The sequence below is a fragment of the Frieseomelitta varia genome, unplaced genomic scaffold (assembly GCF_011392965.1).
Source record: "Frieseomelitta varia isolate USP_RPSP 00005682 unplaced genomic scaffold, Fvar_1.2 scaffold_251, whole genome shotgun sequence".
Lineage (NCBI taxonomy): Eukaryota > Metazoa > Arthropoda > Insecta > Hymenoptera > Apidae > Frieseomelitta > Frieseomelitta varia.
The window spans coordinates 63,626-85,814 of record NW_025109981.1 but is presented as its reverse complement, the minus strand read 5'-3'; the positions used below and the strand labels follow the sequence as shown (position 1 = coordinate 85,814).

The 22,189-nt window shown below is 40.8% G+C and overlaps 1 protein-coding gene across 4 annotated transcripts in view; it reads right to left on the bottom strand.

Moving 5' to 3' along the window:
* The window catches only part of LOC122528483 (signal-induced proliferation-associated 1-like protein 2), a 41,801-nt gene continuing 19,612 nt past the window's right edge, over positions 1-22,189 (bottom strand). Inside the window, exons 1-14 of one of the 4 annotated variants that reach the window (XM_043653668.1) lie at positions 14,099-14,480; positions 9,365-9,605; positions 8,773-9,285; positions 8,447-8,695; positions 6,888-7,286; positions 6,593-6,804; positions 6,279-6,520; positions 5,924-6,030; positions 5,574-5,808; positions 4,805-5,179; positions 3,373-3,639; positions 1,778-3,277; positions 1,464-1,658; positions 1-1,275 (exon numbers count right to left, since the gene is read on the bottom strand). In XM_043653668.1, the coding sequence (XP_043509603.1) occupies positions 1,074-1,275; positions 1,464-1,658; positions 1,778-3,277; positions 3,373-3,639; positions 4,805-5,179; positions 5,574-5,808; positions 5,924-6,030; positions 6,279-6,520; positions 6,593-6,804; positions 6,888-7,286; positions 8,447-8,695; positions 8,773-9,285; positions 9,365-9,596 (4,728 nt within the window). In that variant the 5' untranslated portion in view covers positions 9,597-9,605; positions 14,099-14,480 and the 3' untranslated portion in view covers positions 1-1,073. Of the gene's footprint in view, positions 1,276-1,463; positions 1,659-1,777; positions 3,278-3,372; positions 3,640-4,804; positions 5,180-5,573; positions 5,809-5,923; positions 6,031-6,278; positions 6,521-6,592; positions 6,805-6,887; positions 7,287-8,446; positions 8,696-8,772; positions 9,286-9,364; positions 9,606-14,098; positions 14,481-22,189 lie in introns of those variants that run through there. The other 3 variants (XM_043653667.1, XR_006306585.1, XM_043653669.1) reach the window with 3 other exon arrangements.

Genomic DNA, 22,189 nt, shown 5'->3' with positions numbered 1-22,189 from the left:
TTATATGGTCGAATAATCTGTATTGTTCACTTGGACGTTCTACACGAATCATGATAACATGAATGCGCGCACCAGCGAACTTGGACTCCCCCCCGAACAGAGAAGGGTGTGTTGTAATCACAAAACTATTGTTAACGGAACAGTGAGTTTTCAGGCATCATGGAAATGTCTTGTTTTTTTCTGTGAATTACAATAAACTATTTTATTCTACGTGGTCGTGTTATTTTTGAATAAAAAAAAAAAAAGAAGAAGACGAAGAAGAAAACATGTCTCTCCTCTCCATATTGTCCATACAGTCCATCGATTTTGAAGTTTCGAAACGATTTTCCTATATATATATATATATCGATTCATCGTGATTCGTCAATTTGCATGCCTATGATGAGCGATCTCTCTAACAAGATGTGTGCATCTCTTTTCGTTGTCGACCGGTCTCGTCGTTTAATACACTGTATACGTCGACGAGCCGTGTCCCTTTCTCTCTGTTTGCGAAGGAAATACTTTTGTTTCTGTTTTTTTTACAAACGCGCAAGTCAGTCATCGGCAACGATGTTTCTCCGTGATCGAGGAATGTTTCGATTTTTAAAACGTGAAACGATTTACCTTAACATTAACGGCTCTCGAAAAAGAAGATACGTAATAAATTACGAATGAGTTGAAGATGATTCTTACAAAGCTAGAAAATATTTGGTCGTTTTTTTCGAAGTAAACGCACGCATAATCGCGAACAAAGCAACGTTTCACCGAGCAGCGGTAGTGGCGGCAACGAATCACCGCCGGTTACTGCGTCCTATCTACTAATTCTTACACCGTAGACATTTGATATCGGGGATTGAACGAAGCGCGATCCGATGGTAACTTACTTTGTACCCTTATACGGCTATCTAAAACTAAAAATCTATGATACAAAATACAAGCGAGAAATACGGTACTCGCGAGACGATGCACGCCTCCCCCTTGGACCATTCATAAAATCTAAAAGAAACGCGAAACTGTCGTAATACTGGTTTTACAAAACGAAGAAAAGACTCGTAAAAGGAAAAGAAAAAAGAAAGAAAGAAACGAGCGATCGGCTACTGGTGATCTATCGTTTGAAAGAACCATTCGGTGAAACGTCGAAGTTGCTGCGCGGCCGCGTGGCTCTCGTCTTGCAGGCGCCGGTTTTCGTCGCGCAGACGACGCACTTCGTCCTCGAGGGAAAGCCTGCGGCGCGTCTCCCTGGCGACTCTCAGCTCGAGGGTGGATAGGTGCGACTGCAAGTCCGACACGGAGCTTCTGAAACATAGAAAAAGAATGGTCATTGATCGGGACGCGCGTGTCAGAAAGAAGAGAGAAAAAGAGAGAGAGAGAGAGAGAGGCATAGATGCTGTGTCAGTGAGTCGTGGAAAACACCGTGTTCTTTTTTTTTTTTTTTTTATCGTGCAACGTGATGCGAGATTTGAACGTCGCGTCGCTGAACTTACGCGATGGTATTGCATCCATCGATAAGTCTGTCGTCGGGCCATTCTTGGGCGTGCTGCTTCGATCTAGAATCCACGTGGTGATTTTGCCAACGATCCATGTCCGTATCGTTATGATTTTTCGCGTCTTTGACGGACATCGTGTTGGTCGGTGCTTTGGAAATCGAATGGGGAGGTTTGGTAACGCGCGGTGACAATCTAAACTCAGAGATTACAGACACACACACATACGCATATTGTGTACTCTATATATATAAAATAGGCGATAGGTATCGATGATGCATGGTATACGTGTAACGATCGCCGATCGTGCTTACCTCTCCTCTTTCGACAGTTTGTTCTCGCTGGGCGCGGGGCTGGACGCGGTGCTCGCGTTCGAAATGACGGTGGCCGGTCTGGCCATTGTCAGGATCACCTCGGACCCGGTGTTCCCGTTCTCCTGGCCGTTCGTCGGCAGAACGGTCAACGCGTTGCCACCGTTGCCGCATAAATTTTCCCTCGATCGACACCTGTTCTGTATCTCCAGTATGTTGTTGTTGAGTTTGTTCGAATTGTGGCCGGCCATCACGTTGTTCGTTGTTAGTTGATCGTCGTCGGTGATGTAGTCCGGATTGATCAGCTTCATCAGATCCTCTTGGAGTGTGCTGGATGTTAAATTGGCGGAATTCCGGTGAGAGTTTCGCACGGCCGACGTTTTCGGCCGTGGGCTCTGATTCCTCGAACCGGCGCTCGACGGTGTTAGATTCCCCGGCCGATGTTTGTTCGTCGCTCTTCTCAGTCGCGGCGACACGCTCCCGGATCCGTTCGACAATTCGTCCTCGCTGGGCAGAGCGGCCACCTCCGGGCAATTGTCGGCGATTCTCACCACCTCCGGCGGTAGACTCGCGGCGAACACGTCTTTCGTCTGCCGATACTCGACGTTTATTTTGTGAGGTACTGGCCTTTCGCTGATGCTGGTTTTCAGACAGGTCACCTTCTCGCCGACTTTGAATTCGTGCGGCAACTCGTACCTGATCGACTCCCGATTTTGCTCCACGTTCTCACCGCCACTACCGCCTCCGTGTTTCCTCTCGCTGGCAACACTGACGTGCTGACAATCGATCTCGTATTTGCCGACATCCATGTCGTATTTACTGTTCCGTCTCTCGTATATCTCCTCCGAATATTCGTAACTGATCGCCGCTGCCCTCTTCTCGTCTTGCGTCTCGTACTTGGAGCTTCTGTCCAACTTGCCGTCGTGCTGTTGCTGCTGTTGCTCGTACTCGTTGCATCTGGTTCCGAGATTGTTGTTGCTGCCAGACTTGGGCAGACTGTAGGACGCGTTCTGCGCCAAGGGCAAAGAGTTGGACGCGTTCAGCTTCTGATGGGTAACGTAGTGCACGTCGTTTTTCTGTAGCTCCCTCTGAGAGGCGTACAAGCTCTCCTGCTTGCCAATCTCGTACTTCTCTTTCTGCAGCTTCACGTAGTTGGTGGAAACGTGGTCGTGGCGGTAAGAGTTGTCCAACTGCCTTTGATAACCGTCGTGTCTCGCGCTGTTGTCGATCTGCATCAATTTCGGTGACGCGTAATTGCTCTCTTTCGAGTAATGATCCTGCTGCTGTTGCTGCTGCTGCTGCTGCTGCTGGCTGTGATGATGCTTCGAATTCTCCGAGAACTGTTTGCTACTCGCGTAATGCGATTCCTTGTCTTTCCTCTGGGCGGAAGACTTCGAAGCGATCATCTGAAAGGATTGTCTGGCTGGAAGTGGTGGCGGAGGCGTGTCGGTATTGGTACGATACCCAGCACTCTCTTGGTCTTGCGGCTCCAGAAGCTCGTACCTATTGAGAGAAGAGACGGGAAAGATGTCGCTAAACCTCCACCTGGTTAACCAGACGGCTTGGCCAACCTCTCCGCGGTTGCCTGTTATTCTTACCAACGATCGTCGTTGCTGCTGTGCCCGCTGCTACTGCTGGTCATTGTTCCCTCCATGGGAAATCGCGGATCGTTGAACGATCTGGAACTGGATCCCGTCCCGTAGCCGGAACTGTTGCTCGATCGCGGCGGGCTGAACGATCGCTCGTATCGTCTCTGGTGAGACATGGCTGTCTGCTGAGTCGGTGTGTTATCGGGGCTGGTTACGTTCTCGTAATCACCTTCGTAGTTAGTCGATAAATACTGGCAGTTTTGCAACGTGCAACCTCTGTTAGTAAGGAGGGCACAAGAAAAGAAAACAACGATCAACGAATTAGCAAGGGAGGAACGTAAGTATTAAGAAGACAAGAAGAGGGCTTAACATTGAAGTATTTCGACAAATATTTAATAATGCATGACACATATGGAGAGTTTGGATACTAATTGATACAAGACACTTATTAGGAGAAATAATTGATGCGAATATTTTCTTGTTGACAAAATATTATTTACTTTATCATGATGATTGTATTATTGACCGGACGCTTTTGTTAACAGAATAGTTGTAAAATTTTTAATAGAAAGTGACTTTATATTATCTTACCTTTACATTATCTTATATTATAGTATTATATAGTACTACTATAGTACTATAATATAAGATAATATAGTACTATATAATACTGTAATATATGATAATATATTTTAGGGTGAAATATAATAGTTGAGAATATCTTTTTAATTACAATATCTTTATATTACAGTACTATATAGTACTATAACATAATATAAAATAATGTATTATCATATTATCATATATTACAGTACTTTATATCTTATTTATATTATAGTACTATATTATCTTATATTATAGTACTATGGTAGTACTATATAGTATTATTATAGTACTATAAGGTAATATAGTACAATATAATACTGTAATATATGATAATATGATAATATATTTTAGGGTAAAATCTAGTAGTTGGGAATATTTTTTTAATTAGAATATCTTTATATTACAGTACTATATAGTACTATAACATAATACAAGATAATATACATTATAGTACTGTATAGTACTATATAGTACTATCATAGTACTGTAATATATGTGAAATATAATAGTTGGGAATATCTTTTTAATTAGAATATCTTTATATTACAGTACTATATACTATAACATAATATAAGATAATATATATTATATTATAGTACTGTATAGTACTATAATATAAGATAATATAGTACTATATAGTACTATAATATATGATAATATATTTTAGGGTGAGATATAATAGTTGGGAATATCCTTTTAATTAGAATATCTTTATATTACAGTATTATAACATAATATAAGATAATATATATTATATTATAGTACAGTATTATATAATACTTTACACTTTACGATTAGCTTCTGAACCCTACGATAATAATCTCGTGTCTCTCACCTTCTGGGATTACCGTCGCTGTTAGGCGGTATCACGGTGACAGTGACCTGGGCGCTGGTTTTCAACAAATCAACCATCTGATCGTGACTCAGAGTGGACACGGCTACTTTGCAGATCTCGACGAGTCTGGATCCTTGTCTCAATCCTGCTTGCCAAGAGAGGCCCATACTTTCGACTTGTGTCACCACACCGTCCGGCTGTACGTGAAAACCCAATTGTCCGAGGCTGTTCCTTTTCAAGGAAAGTTCCGTGGCTGGAGAGCCTGGGGTTACAGCGCGCAAACGTGCCACTATCTCCATCAGTTCGTCTCTTTCCCCGTAATCGCCGCGCACGTGAATGGTGATACATTCCCCTTGATGATAGTACAATCTCAAGCTGTAAAAAGCGAACACGGATTAGGAGATTTACGAACGAGCACGATTGTGTTTAATCCTTAATTGGTATTATTGGACAGAGTTTAGACCTCAAGATATGTCTTTTCACAGGCGTGGGCATTATTCAAATAACATGTTTGAAAAATGACGAACTGAATGATGTATTTAATTGGACGATTTGAAATAATTGTTATTAGTTAAAATAATTCATTATTCAAAATTGTTGAACTTCAGGTTAAGAGACATTGATTTAGATTATATTCAAGTTACTCTAGAATATTTTAGATTTAAAAAAATTGGAAAGCACTTTAAGATTAAATACTATATTAAATACTCATTTACAATCCAACTACGCCAATTGAGAAAATGAAAAGCAAAGACTAAAAAGTCAGTACCTGTTTGTCTGGGCATGCCATCCGAGCACGCTCACGCATGGAGTAACGAACACGATCTGTCTGGAATGTTCTTCGATCAAGACGATCGTATCTATGCTTATTCCTAAATAGCAATCCGTGTTCTGATTGCTGTCCTCTAGTATCACCTGCCAACATATCGCTCCGCGTTGCAAAGCGTCGCAAGACAGTCTCGGTCGGACGGTGGTTTTCTTCTTGCTGCTGAACGACAGCATAGCTGTACAAAAACACAAGTCGTGGATTGCTCGTTCGAAAGGACAACGATAAGGTTGGAAAGATCGAGGCTGAGGATCAAGGTTGATGTTAAAGTTAAAATAAGGAAAACAACTTACAAAATTTTTGTCCGGTGTCAACCATTGTGGTGGAAGAATAGTTGTTAGCGAGGTCCTTCAAGTACTCTTGCCTCGTCCTAGTCGCCATCGTGGCAAACTTCTCAGATCTACGACGAAAGTAGTAGTAAAAGTCTTTCTTTGAAAACTAACTCTTAGTGTTGAAATGAAATATTTCTGGGTGAAGCTAAATTAATTTTGTTAGCATGTAACAATTTAAATACTCTGCAAATTTAACTGGATCTAATTTTCAACAGAACGTAGGAAAAACAAAAATATAATATCTCTTTCTACTCTGGCAATCAATGTGCTAGATTTCTTCTTTTTTTCCTTGTAATATCGCGATCATCATTATTACCTGTGCGCAGCATTCTCTGCATTGATCACCTTCGCCAAAATAAAGTCAGCAAATGCTTTCCCCTTGGTGTACGTCGCACCTTGAGGAACTGGTGGCCCGAAAATTGATACTTCTTTGCTCCTGGATACGGCTACCTTGTACTGAGTGTTGTCCGAACACGGATCAACAGCTCTGACCACAATGAACACGTGTTGAAACTGCGACCGTATCCTTCGAGGGCTGAACGGTAACGCGCCAGGTTCCTGTTGCACCAAATACACAGATCACAGATAAACGATCGTAAGATACGTACCAAGCAAACAAACACGATTTACCTGGAAGACGATCGTGACTATGTCATTTCCTATGTGTCTCTTCCTAAGCAGCTGCTGCCTGTTATTCGGAGTAAAAGGCAACATCGTTGACACGTGAAAGGTTACTTCTGCTCCTCTATAGACTGCGGTGACCGCGTGGGTGCCGGTTGAATCGGTTCTCGTGTCTAAACCGGCCTTGTACCCTTCGAATCCTCGCAGTCTGATTCTTTGGCCTATCGCATAATATCAGGCGCGTGTGCAAGCAAGTGTAACGAATGTGAAAAAGGAAATGGACATTTTGCACAACTTATCTTACCGATAGAGTCAAGAAATTCGAGTAACGCCGGTCCAGCGTGCTGATTGTTATACATCTCTTCTTCGGTTCTTTGACCGGATCTGCAGTAAAGAACGCCTACTTTGTATTTGTTAGAGAGGCCTTGCTCGTCCAATCTAGTCACAGCCTCCTCGGCAGAGGAAATTCCCAGACGGAGGCAACCGAGTTGAACCTCCGGTGCGACCAACTCCAACAGTTCTCTGGTCGGTAGCCTGCCTTGCGGCCTTATACCGCCGAGTGCCTCCTCCGGTACCGAGCCGCGAAGCGTCAATAACTCCGACGTGCGAACTATTATTCTATACTGATTGCCGTCCTTTCGGATGCTGATGGCAACCGGGCCCAGCTGCTCGTCCATACCGAACCAATTCTGATGTTCTCGACCTGTGGAAACAAGAACGTTGTGAGTACAAGAACTGTTATTCTTCTGTCTATATATTAAAACTGTTGTAAAATACATTGACGCTTCAATTTATTCCACAATTTTATTGTATTATTCTATGGTGTTGTAATTTATTCCCCCCGGAAAAAATTCCAGTTGAACAGATTTCTTGTAAAATATTACAGTGTGTGTAGATCTAAAATTGAAACAGAATTTTCAGTGAAATTCCATTTGTATAGTTTCCTAGTTAAAATTAACAGATTTTTTTGCAAAATGTTACAGGGTATGTAGATTTGAAGTTGAAACATGAATCGTGTGAAACTCCATTTGAGGAATAATACTTCTCTTAAAGTAATGCTCTTAAAGTAATTAAAAATATTCCCAAATACCATATTTCACTCTAAAATATATTATCATATTATCATATATTACAGTACTATATAGTATTGTAATATATGATAATATATACTATATAGTACTATGACATAATATAAGATAATATATATTATACTATAGTACTGTATAATACTATACATATATAGTACTATAATATATGATAATATATTTTAGGGTGAAATATATAGTAGTTGGGAATATCTTTATATTACAGTACTATATAGTAATATACTATAATATAACATAATACAAAATGATATATAGTAATATACTGTAACATAATATAATACAAGATAATATATATTATATTATAGTACTGTATAGTACTATATAGTACTATAATATAAGATAATATAGTACTATATAGTACTGTAATATATGATATGATAATATATTTTAGGGTGAAATATAATAGTTGGGAATATCTTTTTAATTAGAATATCTTTATATTACAGTACTATAACATAATACAAGATAATATACATTATAGTACTGTATAGTATTATATAGTACTACTGTAGTATTATATAGTACTACTATAATATAATATAAGATAATAGAGTCTTCCACTACGTTTGACAATCAATATAACAAACTAACTGTTAAAACTACCGTTTAAAGTTCAACTACGTCGTTGAACCAAGTTAAAGTATTAACATACAAAGTCAATGCGAAATGGAAAGCAAATGGAAGTTAAAAGTTCAACAAACAACGTCTATTTGCAAAAGTGAAGAGTTTTTTCTTGGCCGATCATCGGCACGCTTACCGAGGAAGTACCGTCTGTAGTAATGAGCGCCCTCGTCGATGCTCTCGATAGGCAGCGGCCGTTTCTGCAGAGGGCAAGTGTGCTTCCACAATGATTCGCCGGGTGCCGGTTCCAAAACCGCGACACCGTATGACAAAGACGGTCTGTGAACACCGTTGCCTGGTGATGACCGAGTGAGGCCCACCTCCCGTTCTCCCTCGCCGCCGATTTCGTTCCGGAAGAAGGGACACGATTCCAGCAAGTTGTTGCCTAAACGTCGATTCGATCAATTAGCAGCCGGATTGAAAACGTGAACACAATGTGGACACAATGTGACGGTTACGCACCTCGTCCATCACCAGCGTCTTCCTCGGGCGTCTCGTCGGGTGTGGACGCTCTGAAGGAACTCGCGGCCGAGGCGCCAGTCGCGGTGTTCCTTCTCCTCGCGAGCAGAATACCTCTCAGCTTGGCCGCGTAGCCGAGATTCGCGGTGAGCGATTGGCAGTCGTAGTGGGCGAACGCTCGCCTTCTGTGTCGTTCCTCGACGTCCGCTGAAACACCGACCGGATTGTTGCAGCTCTCCTCCATTGGCCGAGTCGTCGCCTTCGCGCCCCACAGTCTGTGCAGCTTCAACCGTAATTTCGGGCTGGAGTTACCGGTCGTCGGGCCGCAAACTTCGTCCACGTCAACGATCTGCCCGTCTGTGACGCGTCTCAGGTATTCCACCGAATTCCGCTGATCCGAAGAAGACGGAGGGGTGGACGCTGTCGACACCGACGACGACGACGGCCTCAAGTCTTGGAGCATCGCGAACAAATTCTCACCGACCGTCACCGATTGTGCCACTACGTCGATGCTTCCTGCGAGAGCAAAATCAATCGACTATGTATAATATAAATTTTAACGACAGAAGTGGCGATTTTTCATTGATGGTCTTACCGTGAGACCCATACTCCCTTCTCAGAGGAGTTTCCGGTACGCGAGAGCAGCCAGGATCCGGACTGTGAGGAAGCTCCAGACTCGAATTTGATCTGTGAAGTGCCAATCCACGGCCCACGCGGCTATTCGGTCCACCGTTACTACCTCCTCCCCCACCTCCAACTCCTCCGCTGTCTCCACCGCCACCGCCGCCGCCGCCGCCGCCGCTGTGTATCGGTAGGCTTGCGATCATCTCTTCATTCTATCAACAACGATCGATCGAAAACGTTGTTATTTTACAGTTGTTTTTCAGAGCCAACGACGAAAGTAAGTGGCTTTTCGAGGAGGGGATTTTCGAGGAAGGTGATACGACACTGTCGCGCACGTGGTTTACGTGGAAAACGAATCGAGATGGCAAAGTAGGACGGTTAATTAGTGGTGTCCATTGTCCTTTCCATTTACGCGTGCACGTTCCACGTGAACACGCGCCTACGCATTTAGACCGTGTCTCCGTGGGTTTCGCGTTTTGCTAGCTCCTCGCGGAGAAAACGGCATCCACGCCGTGCGAACAGCCGTGAATATTCACGGAGTAGCGAGGAAAATATATTCGCACGATCAAACTCCCGGGAGAAATTACTATAGTGTATCCAAACGGGGCTGGACTTTACAATGAAATTCCTTTCTTTTCTCGATTGTCGGATAGTTGAACCTGAAGATACAAGTTCTTCGGTGAGAAATTTCATTATTTTTAAATATTATAATACACATCGTGATTTACAGAGGGATAGTGATTAGTTTAAACACTAAACCGGCCGCTGAATAATTATATTAAAAATACTTTGTGCTGTAACTTTTTTCCTGCCGAAAAAGTTTCGTACGAAACAATAAGAAGCTAATGGTCGCTCGTTATGGTCCGCAATCAGTTACCAACGCAAATGGTTGAAATTACGTGCTTCAAAGGGTTAAGAATACTGCATAGAGGTTACGTTTCAGTATTTCTGAAATATATCTGTCGCTGGCAATAACATCGTTTAATAACAGGCGTTGAAAGGAAGAATCGTTGAATCACAAAGCGCGTACGTAAAGATCGGGTGCAGCGTTGGATCGAAACCAGAATTAATCGTGTTTTACAGAGGGATAGTGATTAATCTAAACACTAAACCGGCCGCTGAATAATTATATTAAAAATACTTTGTGCTGTAACTTTTTTCCTGCCGAAAAAGTTTCGTACGAAACAATAAGAAGCTAATGGTCGCTCGTTATGGTCCGCAATCAGTTGCCAGCGCAAATGGTTGAAATTACGTGCCCCAAAACGTTAAGAATACTACGTAGAGATTACGTTTCAGTATTTCTGAAATATATCTGTCGCTGGCAATAACATCGTTTAATAACAGGCGCTGAAAGCAAGAATCGTTGAATCACAAAGCGCGTACGTAAAGATCGTGTGTTGCGTTGGATCGAAACCAGAATTAATCATGTTTTACAGAGGGATAGTGATTAATCTAAACACTAAACCGGCCGCTGAATAATTATATTAAAAATACTTTGTGCTCTAACTTTTTTCCTGCCGAAAAAGTTTCGTACGAAACAATAAGAAGCTAATGGTCGCTCGTTATGGTCCGCAATCAGTTGCCAGCGCAAATGGTTGAAATTACGTGCCCCAAAACGTTAAGAATACTACGTAGAGATTACGTTTCAGTATTTCTGAAATATATCTGTCGCTGGCAATAACATCGTTTAATAACAGGCGCTGAAAGCAAGAATCGTTGAATCACAAAGCGCGTACGTAAAGATCGTGTGTTGCGTTGGATCGAAACCAGAATTAATCATGTTTTACAGAGGGATAGTGATTAATCTAAACACTAAACCGGCCGCTGAATAATTATATTAAAAATACTTTGTGCTCTAACTTTTTTCCTGCCGAAAAAGTTTCGTACGAAACAATAAGAAGCTAATGGTCGCTCGTTATGGTCCGCAATCAGTTGCCAACGCAAATGGTTGAAATTACATGCTTCAAAGGGTTAAGAATACTGCGTAGAGGTTACGTTTCAGTATTTCTGAAATATATCTGTTGATGGCAATAACATCGTTTAATAACAGGCGTTGAAAGGAAGAATCGTTGAATCACAAAGCGCGTACGTAAAGATCGGATGTTGCGTTGGATCGAAACCAGAATTAATCGTGTTTTACAGAGGGATAGTGATTAATCTAAACACTAAACCGGCCGCTGAATAATTATATTAAATATATTTTGAGCTCTAACTTTTTTCCTGCCGAAAAAGTTTCGTACGAAACGATAAGAAGCTAATGGTCACTCGTTATGGTCCGCAATCAGTTGCCAACGCAAATGATTGAAATTACGTGCTTCAAAGGGTTAAGAATACTGCGTAGAGGTTACGTTTCAGTATTTCTGAAATATATCTGTCGCTGGCAATAACATCGTTTAATAACAGGCGTTGAAAGGAAGAATCGTTGAATCACAAAGCGCGTACGTAAAGATCGGGTGCAGCGTTGGATCGAAACCAGAATTAATCGTGTTTTACAGAGGGATAGTGATTAATCTAAACACTAAACCGGCCGCTGAATAATTATATTAAATATATTTTGAGCTCTAACTTTTTTCCTGCCGAAAAAGTTTCGTACGAAACGATAAGAAGCTAATGGTCACTCGTTATGGTCCGCAATCAGTTGCCAACGCAAATGATTGAAATTACGTGCTTCAAAGGGTTAAGAATACTGCGTAGAGGTTACGTTTCAGTATTTCTGAAATATATCTGTCGCTGGCAATAACATCGTTTAATAACAGGCGTTGAAAGGAAGAATCATTGAATCACAAAGCGCGTACATAAAGATCGGATGTTGCGTTGGATCGAAACCAGAATTAATCGATGAAATCGATGACGTTCTCGGGATCTCGAGCGTTGCATGACGCGATGCAGCTTGCGAAAGCACACTAACACACATTCGATGCAACAAATGTCGAAACTAAATGATAGGTCTCTGGTATTTCATAGCGGAAAACGACCAATATGGTCGCCAATTGTCAACTTCTCGCTCGTCCTTGCTAGCATCGACGCCGTCTAACATTTTCAAAGTCCGCCGATCCGCGTTTTCGCTGAAACAACGCGAGAACGAATCTCGTAGGCAAGTGCGCTCGTCCACGTTCCCTCCTCGTGTTTTTCCAACGAGGAGATCGCATCGTGCGAAAGTTCTCAGAATTCTGCGCACGCTTCTCGGCCGACGGCCGCGACGGTCCCTTCGTTTCCACGTTGCGACGCATTAATTTTCATTGAAGATTAGAAAAAGCAAGTGGTACACGGCCGAGGAAACGAGTTCAGGTATCACGTGTGCATCACGCTTTCGGAGAACGAGCGCGGACGATAACGAAATCGAGACGAGCAGAAGGGAAAGGAATCTGAAATCCTGTCAACCGTGCGACAAGCCTGTCATCGTCGCCGGATGCCATCGGCGCGTAGCCAGCACTTCGTGTCCCGGAAACTGGCGTTTTTGTTTTTTTCACTTCGAAAAGGTTTCCCCCCGATCATCGATCCTTCCCGAAAATTACGGGCCAAAGCTTTCCCGAAGCTGTTGTTCTGTCTCGAGACTCGCGCTACACGTAAAGAAGAAGACACGCACGCTGATCTCGAGTATCGAATTCTCTGTCGGGTTGTTGGACGATCAGCAAGGTTCATACAGTGTCGTCAAAGACGAGACAAAAATTACCGAAGGCGCGTCGAAGAACCTGCACGACGACTTTTATGTGCACGCGTTGCGTTGTGGGAACGTTCGAGCGATGCGTGTATAACCGCAGAAGCGTCGTTCATTGGCTGTATATCGACCGACATGTGACCATAAGCTTCGCGAATCCTCTACGGGGATATATCGTCGATACGATTTTTCATCGATCATTGCGAGCAAGGCAATGCACTGTGAGTTTATTTTGAGTCCGATTCTAATTAATTCTTTATGTTTCACTACAAATCTGACTTAATCACAATTTCAAAAAAGGAAAAAGAAAAAAGGACAAACAATCGGATATTTCATTTTCGTAGTGTTTTCGATCAAAAAATGAAATATTTCTAAGTTGGGAATTCTTAACATCACGCTGCTTATTCATTAGACATTCTTCAGATTTTAATTACTTTAATTACTTTAATAAAATTTTAATTATTTTAATTACTTAAAAATTTTTAATTATTTTAATTACTTTAATAAAATTATTACTTTACTAAAATTATCACTTTAATAAAATTATTATACCCACAGATATTGAAAGAATCACGATTTCGCTTCTCGAGTCAGAAAATCGCGATCTTCTTTTTTTTTAACCGCTTGCGCAACTGACTGCGGACCGTAACGAGTGACCACAACCGTGGTATACAACAATTCGTCGCTTTCTTTTCCTTTTAAACTCGTCGGTATGATATCACCGGATAGAAATTACTGAGCAGCAATAAATTTATCATTTGTTTTGCCTGGGTTATACACTTAAATATACTTAAAGCTGAGAAAATGTTGCCAATTCTGGGGCAAGAAGTTCTCGACGCGCGTGGCACGTCATTCCAGCGCAAGAGGTTGGAAGAAAAAATTCAGAAGAATGCACGATAGACGAGAAAAACAAGACCAAGGTGTACAAGATGATGGAGACCAGTAGACGAAAATACATTTTCATCCCTTTTTTAGATAAACGACAAATTATACACCTGCTCTATCTTCATCAGTCTTTCAACTAAGAATTCGTTCTAGCAAACGCACCTTTCTTCCGGTGGCGCGGTTCTCGCGAATATTGTTACTCAAACGTTGTAAGTTGCAAAGCCGCGATGATTTCACCTGATAAATGATACATTTTTCTCGTCGACGAGTTTATCGTTATATCGTGATAACGTCGAAAACGATATCGGCGGTTGCTGCGATTGGCCGCACACGTATTACACGATGACTATCTGCGCCCGTTTCGAGAGATATCGCGAAATTGTTCGAACCATTTAGACAACTCTTACGAACAAGGAAACACGTATGTACGTGCATGTGCGTTACGCGATCGAAAATTGGCGAGAAATGGCACGCAACGAAAAACAGCTAATAAAAAACGCGGACGTACCGCGTGCACGTAGATTCGACTAGGTGTTGCGCGAAACGGGCGCTGATCATCTGAACTAGTTATGTAAATGCCTTGGCATTCTTCGCGCGGTTTACCAGAGAGACCGTCTCGCGAATCGCGCACGCTCTACCATCTTTCCTCTCCTTTCCTCACCTTTATTTCTCTAGAAATTCTGAACGATGCGAGACTGCGTCCGCGCGCGACAAAACGAATTTCCTCTCGAGCCACCTGCCGCCCCTCTGGTGGAAAAGGGGAGGAAGGGGCAGCAATTTCGAGTAATTACAAAACAATTAGTTTCGCAATTTTCTCTTCGCAAACATTATTATATCCGCGCGGAGATACATTCGAGGTTAAGAAGTTGAAAATTTCGCACGGCGAAGCGTGCCGCTTTCCACACCACTGTGCGCTGCCTGACCACCGCGCATTTTCCACGCTTAACAACCATCGCGCAGCGCGGCAAACAACTTGGATATACATATTTAAACGAGTTTCGCGATAATGGCAAATGGCTCTTCTCTGGGAACGAGAACCGCGACGAACAATCGCCGGTTTCTTTCCCCTTTTTTCTCTCCTCCTTTTTCCACGAACAATCGCCTCCCGCCATTATTAGCGGGTTTTCCATCCAGAGGCGGAAAGGAATCGCAGCCGAGTCCATTTTTCACGAGTCCCTCGAGCGTAAACGCATATCCATATAAAGCCACGCTAGATAGAATATTATTTTCGCCCCTTTCGCGGCGCTCGCGAACGACGAGGCTGAACGCCGCGAGAAATCGTAATAACATCGAGCACCACGTTACCGTGGTAAAATACCTGGCTTTTTCTATTAGTTTCCGCTCGTTGGTTTCGCCGCTGCTCCCCGTATGCAACGAGCGAGCAATTTACTTTTTTCTTTTTTTTTTTTTTTTTTTTTTTTAATCGTGCGAATTCATTGACTGAACTCATTGAAAGAATGGTTGGTGCAACACGCCGGCGAACGAGAGATAACGGCCTGCTGCTTATCCCCTCCATTGCTTATTCCCTCCCCACCACCACTCCGGACGCAACGCCAGTTTCACACCCGAACGTTCGGACGATGTCCACCGACGCAGCGTTTGCTCGAAGGTTTTACTTCGGATCTCCTCGCGGCTGAGAAAGATTACGGTGTAAAAACCTCCTTTTAAAGCCGCGTGTACGAATGAGACAGATAAGGAAGGTACCGGGCGCCGAGTACATTTTAAAATAGCCTTCGCGCGTTGATAATTTCAAACGCGAGGCGACTGACGATTTAAAAGACACTGTGCACGTTTGAAAGACAGTGTTGCGACGGTTGCCGCTGAATATTGATGTTGTTTAATTAATTTTATAACTCTGCGCGATATATATATATAAAATGTTTTGCAACTTCTGTTACAAAATGCATTTGTAAATGAATCAAAATGAATCAACGTTTTTTTGGGGTAGGTTTTGATTCATTTTTACATTTTGTTAATCGTAAGGACGCAACGAGACGCGAATGTTACGCAATTACATTGGTAAAATTTGGAACAAATGCACAGATTTGTATTAGTACAGCTAGTATACAAAATTAGATAGTTTAAACAACTATCTTATCTTTATATGACAAATGAATATTGAAGTTTATTGATATTACAGATTGTTTAATTACTTTTGCGACATGTTTTGCAGGACTTTCGTGTGCATTTTCAGAATCACTGAAAATTTTACCAACGTAGTCACGATAACTAACGATTTCACCAATACAATCACGAAAACTTGACCGATAAATATTTCGTATAATTACAGACAAATTATATAAAGTGTCGTGCATTGCAACGCGTTTTTCACAAAACCCGAGGTGTCGATGCGTGCGTCGCAACATGTTTTGTTAATCGCGATACTTATTCAACCAAGACCAGTGATATCCCGTCGTCTTCGTATCTCTGCGTAGAGCACTTGCAAAGAGAGAGAGAGAGAGAGAGAAAGAAAGAAATCGAGACAGGGGCGCAGAATGGAAAAGAGGGGAGAGAGGGAGAGAGAAAAGGGATTCGGGACAACGAACTTGCGACCGGTAGGTCTTCTCTCGGCTCGTCTTTGTCGCTCGTCTTGCGTCAAACAAGTGAAAATATGAATGGCATATATATATACATATATATATATATATACACACACACACACACACACACACACAATTGTCACCACGACCGCACAGCAACGAAAGAAAATAGAAAATTGCGTGACGAACTGTCGCCCGTTTCAATAAACTACTTATAGTATCCAAGGAAGAACCAGTAGTAGTGTAACGCGACGAGAGGCCTGTACCGATGCGCGTCGCCTCCAGCCGAGCGATTACTTTTTTACTGGTTAATCGGCAGACGTGGCTGTTTTACGATCTCTCGGTAGGAGAAGCTCTCTCGCAAGCTACCCGTACGCGCATGGTGGCCACGTGTGGCGAGTAAATCGGCGGGCGCATACGGCGCGTTTTGCGTTTGTTTCGATTTCGCGATCACACGCTGGTGACACGCTGTACAATATTTTCTCGGCAGATTCTCGACGTGGCTCCTGAATGGTTTGACGATGTTTCGAATAACGAAACAAAGGGAAAGAAGCACGGAACGCGCACACACCGACACATAATATACCGAGCGGACGCGCGCTGGTAAGCTTTCAGGAATGCGCTCTTTCAAATTGGGACAATCGAGGAGGAATGCGGGATCCGGTCGGAGGCGGGCAGTTTCTTTTCCACGGCTCGTGAGTCATCCGATGGCCTAAGAGCATAGGCATCGGGTAGTATACCGAGCGATACGGTTCGGGGATCTCAAAGCGATTCCTTGTACCTTCGCAACCATTTCTCTCTTTTTCTCTCTCTCTCTCTCTCTCAAATGTACAATTATGCTCCATAAATAACTGGATACGAGCTTGCAACTCCAATGGAAATCTAGTATTTTTGTTACGTGTCTACAACAATCGCGACTGGCGAACGTTATTGTTATTGTTATCTTCTCTGCATTTTGCCGCAATTGCAGATGAGATCTCCTCTGCCAAGTACAAGTTTCAGAGTTATTTCTGACAAATAGCCGATGCTTTTTGTGAAATCTGCACGAAGCTTCTTCTACGTAGCTAGAAATATTTCAGCCTTTCGTTTCTAGTCATAATTATTATAATATTAGCTACTCTTTCTATTAATATTTATCAACTGTGTTTGTCGAGGTTAAATTACAGAGATCCGTTTGTTTTATGAACGGTAGAATCTGTTGTCGATTTTTTAAAATGTACCGCCGCGAAAGAAACCGCGAATTTCAGTGACAGATGAAATGGAAAGCGATGATCGATTTGTGTGAAGATGATTTAATAAAACTATTATATTAAGACATAGACATGCTTTTCGCGATTTTATTGCACGATTCACGTACATGTATCGATAATCGAGAGTCTACCGTGTTGTAATAATTTAGAAACGTTGTTGACAAACCGTTTATGCAAAAAATAGTGTGCATACAGCTATTATGGAATTGTACATACGCTTGTATAATTGTATATACACAATTGTATAATTATATGTAATTAATAAATAATAAAAATTATATATAATTAATATATAATTAATAAATAATAAAAATTATATATATTTAATATATAATTAATAATAAAAATTATATATAATTAATATATAATTAATAATAAAAATTATATATAATTAATATACAATTAATAAATAATAAAAATTATATATAATTAATATACAATTAATAAATAATAAAAATTATATATAATTAATATATAATTAATAAATATACAATTATATATAATTAATATATAATTAATAAATATACAATTATATATAATTTGTATAATATATATTGTATAAATATAGTTATGGAATCGAGTTAATTTCAAAATTTCAAATCATTCTGTGACAATATACCTGTTTGTTCCTCAAACGTTCCGACGTTTGGCATGTCTCTGTACACGTTTTCTTCTTCTACACGTTTTCAACTGCAGTTCTGTTCACTTTACACGAGTGTCTCGCGCTTTTCTTTCTCGGAGACGGTGTTAGGCGACGCACGATCGACTTCAGAAGACCGTCATCCATGATTTTAATCGGCATCGATAGAGAGATTTGAATTACGACCGCTTTACACCAAGCCTGTCACTCAACTGGCCACCAAATGAACAAGAGAATATCTACGATTGACAATAGTAAGATGCGAGTAAGTTTTGTTTTGTGTACCGAACGTGTTTGAACATGCTTTGCCCCAGGGTTTTAGGTAGGGATAGAGATTCCCCCTCCCTTTGCCCGATCATGATCTTGTAGCATCGCCAATGTCAGCAGAATCGTAACCGTTTAACCTAATCACATCACGAAGAATACATCTTTCTTTTGTTTAATATATTCTCATACAATAGACGTAATATATGAAAATATCCAAGCACCTCAAATATCATAGCAAAGTTATGTGAGTTTAAAAATTTTATTAATGTGAGATGATCATTATAATTATGTTGGTAAAATTTGAGAGCAACCTGGAGAAATGTATATGAAAGTTACATGATATTTATTGTGAACATAGTGCTTAATAGAATCATTTTAAACATAATGCAATAATGTAATGAGTAAAAGATGAAGCCACCGAATATTGAAGGCACTATAATAACCGATTGTTTAAATACATACATATATATAATGTGCACAATGTTATAATTTAGTGATGTATATGAAATATTTTCTAATTTACATACTCATAACTGACTAATATAATCATGATCTTATGAATTTTTCTAAATGTTTTAATATAATATACGTACATAGAAAAGTGTTTGAATACTCTCAGCGACCAACTGTACGTACATACATTACTAACTACACCGAAGGATAATTATTTTGTATTTTATTTCGTTGAAACGTATTCAACTTGCGCTGGCAACTGGTCCGCGGACCATAACGAGTGACCGAACAATTCGCCGCTTTCTTTTCCTTTTGGAATTCGGTACGATATCACTGGATAGAAATCATTGAGAAGTTAATAAATTTATTCGTTTTGCCTGCTTAATTGTACTTAAATATACTTAAAATTAGGAAAATACTGCAACTTTGGTAAAAAAATATTCCCGACGTGCATGGCACGTCATTCCAGCGTTAATCTAGAAACGTGCACACTTGACAATAAAAGCACAATAGGGACAACTGGTAATAAAATTTAAAAGCAGCAAACGAAGCACGTGTGCATCTACACATTTTCTTTTTTTGGAACAACGCAGGAGGCTTCGACGTAGAAAAATGCCGAGGTTAAAAGTGGGATTTGCTCCATCGTCGATCTCCCCGGGGGACGGTGACAGATAGAAACGACAAGACGAGACAAACTCGAATAATAATCTTCGTCATAGCGGCTGCTCGTCCCCGTCCGTATCGTGTTTATCGGTTTCGTGGCGCACTTCCACACACAGACGCGTTTGTTGTCACTTTCCTTCTTTTTCACCGGCCACCGGTCGGCATGCGTAGATACGACGATTAGCGTACGGGTCACGTGTGTAAAGCCTTCGTTACGCAAGGCTGGCGTATCGGGTCAACGACTTCCTTTTTCTTCGTGAAAAAAAAAAAAAAGAGGGGAGCGTTGAAACGCGGCTGGAACGATTAATCGAACTAAAAATAATGAATCGAGTCAACGTTCAACCGCGATACCGAAATTTATCGGGCCTGCATCGTTTGCATCGGCTCTCGTTCTAAAGTTTCGCGGGAGTTTTCGAAATGAACGCGTAGTGCACGCTGGCTCACTTAGGTCACTGCTGCACGTAGAAATACATCGTCGTATATTAGAGTCGTGCGTTAATTTTTTGCTGAAACCAAACAAATTGACGTATGTTGAAACGTTGAAAGTAACGCAAATTTAAGGCTGCATTCATCAAATCGATCGTCAATACGATAGACACGAATTTGTCGGAAAGAAAGGGAGCATTCTTAAGAGTGTGTCAGAATTCTTATGTGCTGCTTATGTTAATTTTTTCTCTGCGTAGACACGCATATTTGTGTTACCACAGTTGTAGGCACATTACTCACGTGAATCGTCTATATGTGAACATAATGGAGCGTAATCAGACCATCAATATTGACAATATACATTGATTGTTTTTACGTATGGAGATTCTCGAAATATTGACAATGGGTGATTCTTATATACAGGGTGATTCTTAAACGCATACTTTTATTAAAATACGTAAAAAAACTGTCATTGTGAGACTACGCGTTTACACGTTTCTAGTTATAGATGACTACTCGAACTTTGAGTCTTTTCCTATATGTAGATGGTGCACATTATGAATACAGAATAGATTTCAAATTAAAATAAAAGGTTGATAGTTTGACTTCTGTTTAAATTCTTATATCGACAGATATTGTTTGTAAATGTTGGATAAGATCTCGGCGTGCCACGATGTACATACCGTGGCGCAAAGTAAGCATGTTGAACATTTTCTTCAAATCATCTATAACTCGAGAACTAATTGTAAGGTATGTAGATTCATGCGACGTGTTTTTACTTATTTCATCATGTAGATTCATCATTCAAAGTACGGATATTTATGAATCACCTTGTATATTGATCGAGCGCTTCTTAACGCATGTTGTTTTCAGCTATGACTGAAACAAATCGATACTCGTCTGCAAATTGTCTTGCACCTGTGGATTGTCACAACATGTTTTACGAACTATCGCACAGCTAGCTATTCTACAATTTTGTTCCAGCGATTTAAGAATTCAATTCGTAGTATATATATCAGCTGAACGATCAATAATTTAAAAAAAATTGATGTTATGAAAAAATAAGAATAATAATTAACAATAGCAATTGGGAAATTATATTATACAACTTTATTGTGAATTTTCTTTATATGTTAAATTATGATATTTTTAACAAACATATTTAAAAAAGTATCCTTCATGATACTATCACTAAAGCATTGAGAAGATTTATTTTTATTAGGATGACCGTCTTGCGGACAATTGTATCCGTCGGTTTCGACCGTGAGTTTTATAAAGGAGCGCGGCCAAATATTCGTGATAGGTCGAAAGGAACGAAAGAAACGAGAGAAAGATAACGCACAAAGAGCACGTTGTACGCTGGCTCGTGTTATCTCAGCGTTGCGTTTTCCATGTCTGAACGGCTGTTTGGTTAATTGAGCGCGATATCGTGCAAATGGATTGATGGTTCTTTTTATTTCCACCCAAAGATGTCCAAGATATCCGCGCGAGAAGGGCCGAGAAATTTCGCAGACAAAAATCAAACATACAAAAATTATCTTGACCGCAGCCTTCTACAATTTCACAATAAATAATTTACGTAGCGCTGTAAATAAGTGTGTAACAGCCAACAAATGTGGATCCTAACTCGATAGACTCCGAAAATTGCCAAATTCCACAGCTGCCACTTGCGCTGGCAGTTGATTGCGGACCACAACGAGTGACCAAACCGTACACAATATGTATTGTATTCGATTATACTTGAATATACTTGAAACTGAGAAAAATATTGCAATTTTGGGACCAAAAAAGTTCTCCACGTGGCAACTGATTGCGGACCATAACGAGTGACCAAACCGTACCCAATAAATCGTCGCTTTCTTATTAAACTCGTCGGTGTGACATCGCTGGATAAAAATTATTGAGAAGTAATACATTTATTATTCATGTATTTGATTATACTTGAATATACTTGAAACTGAGAAAAATATTGCAATTTTGGGACCAAAAAAGTTCTCCACGTGGCAACTGATTG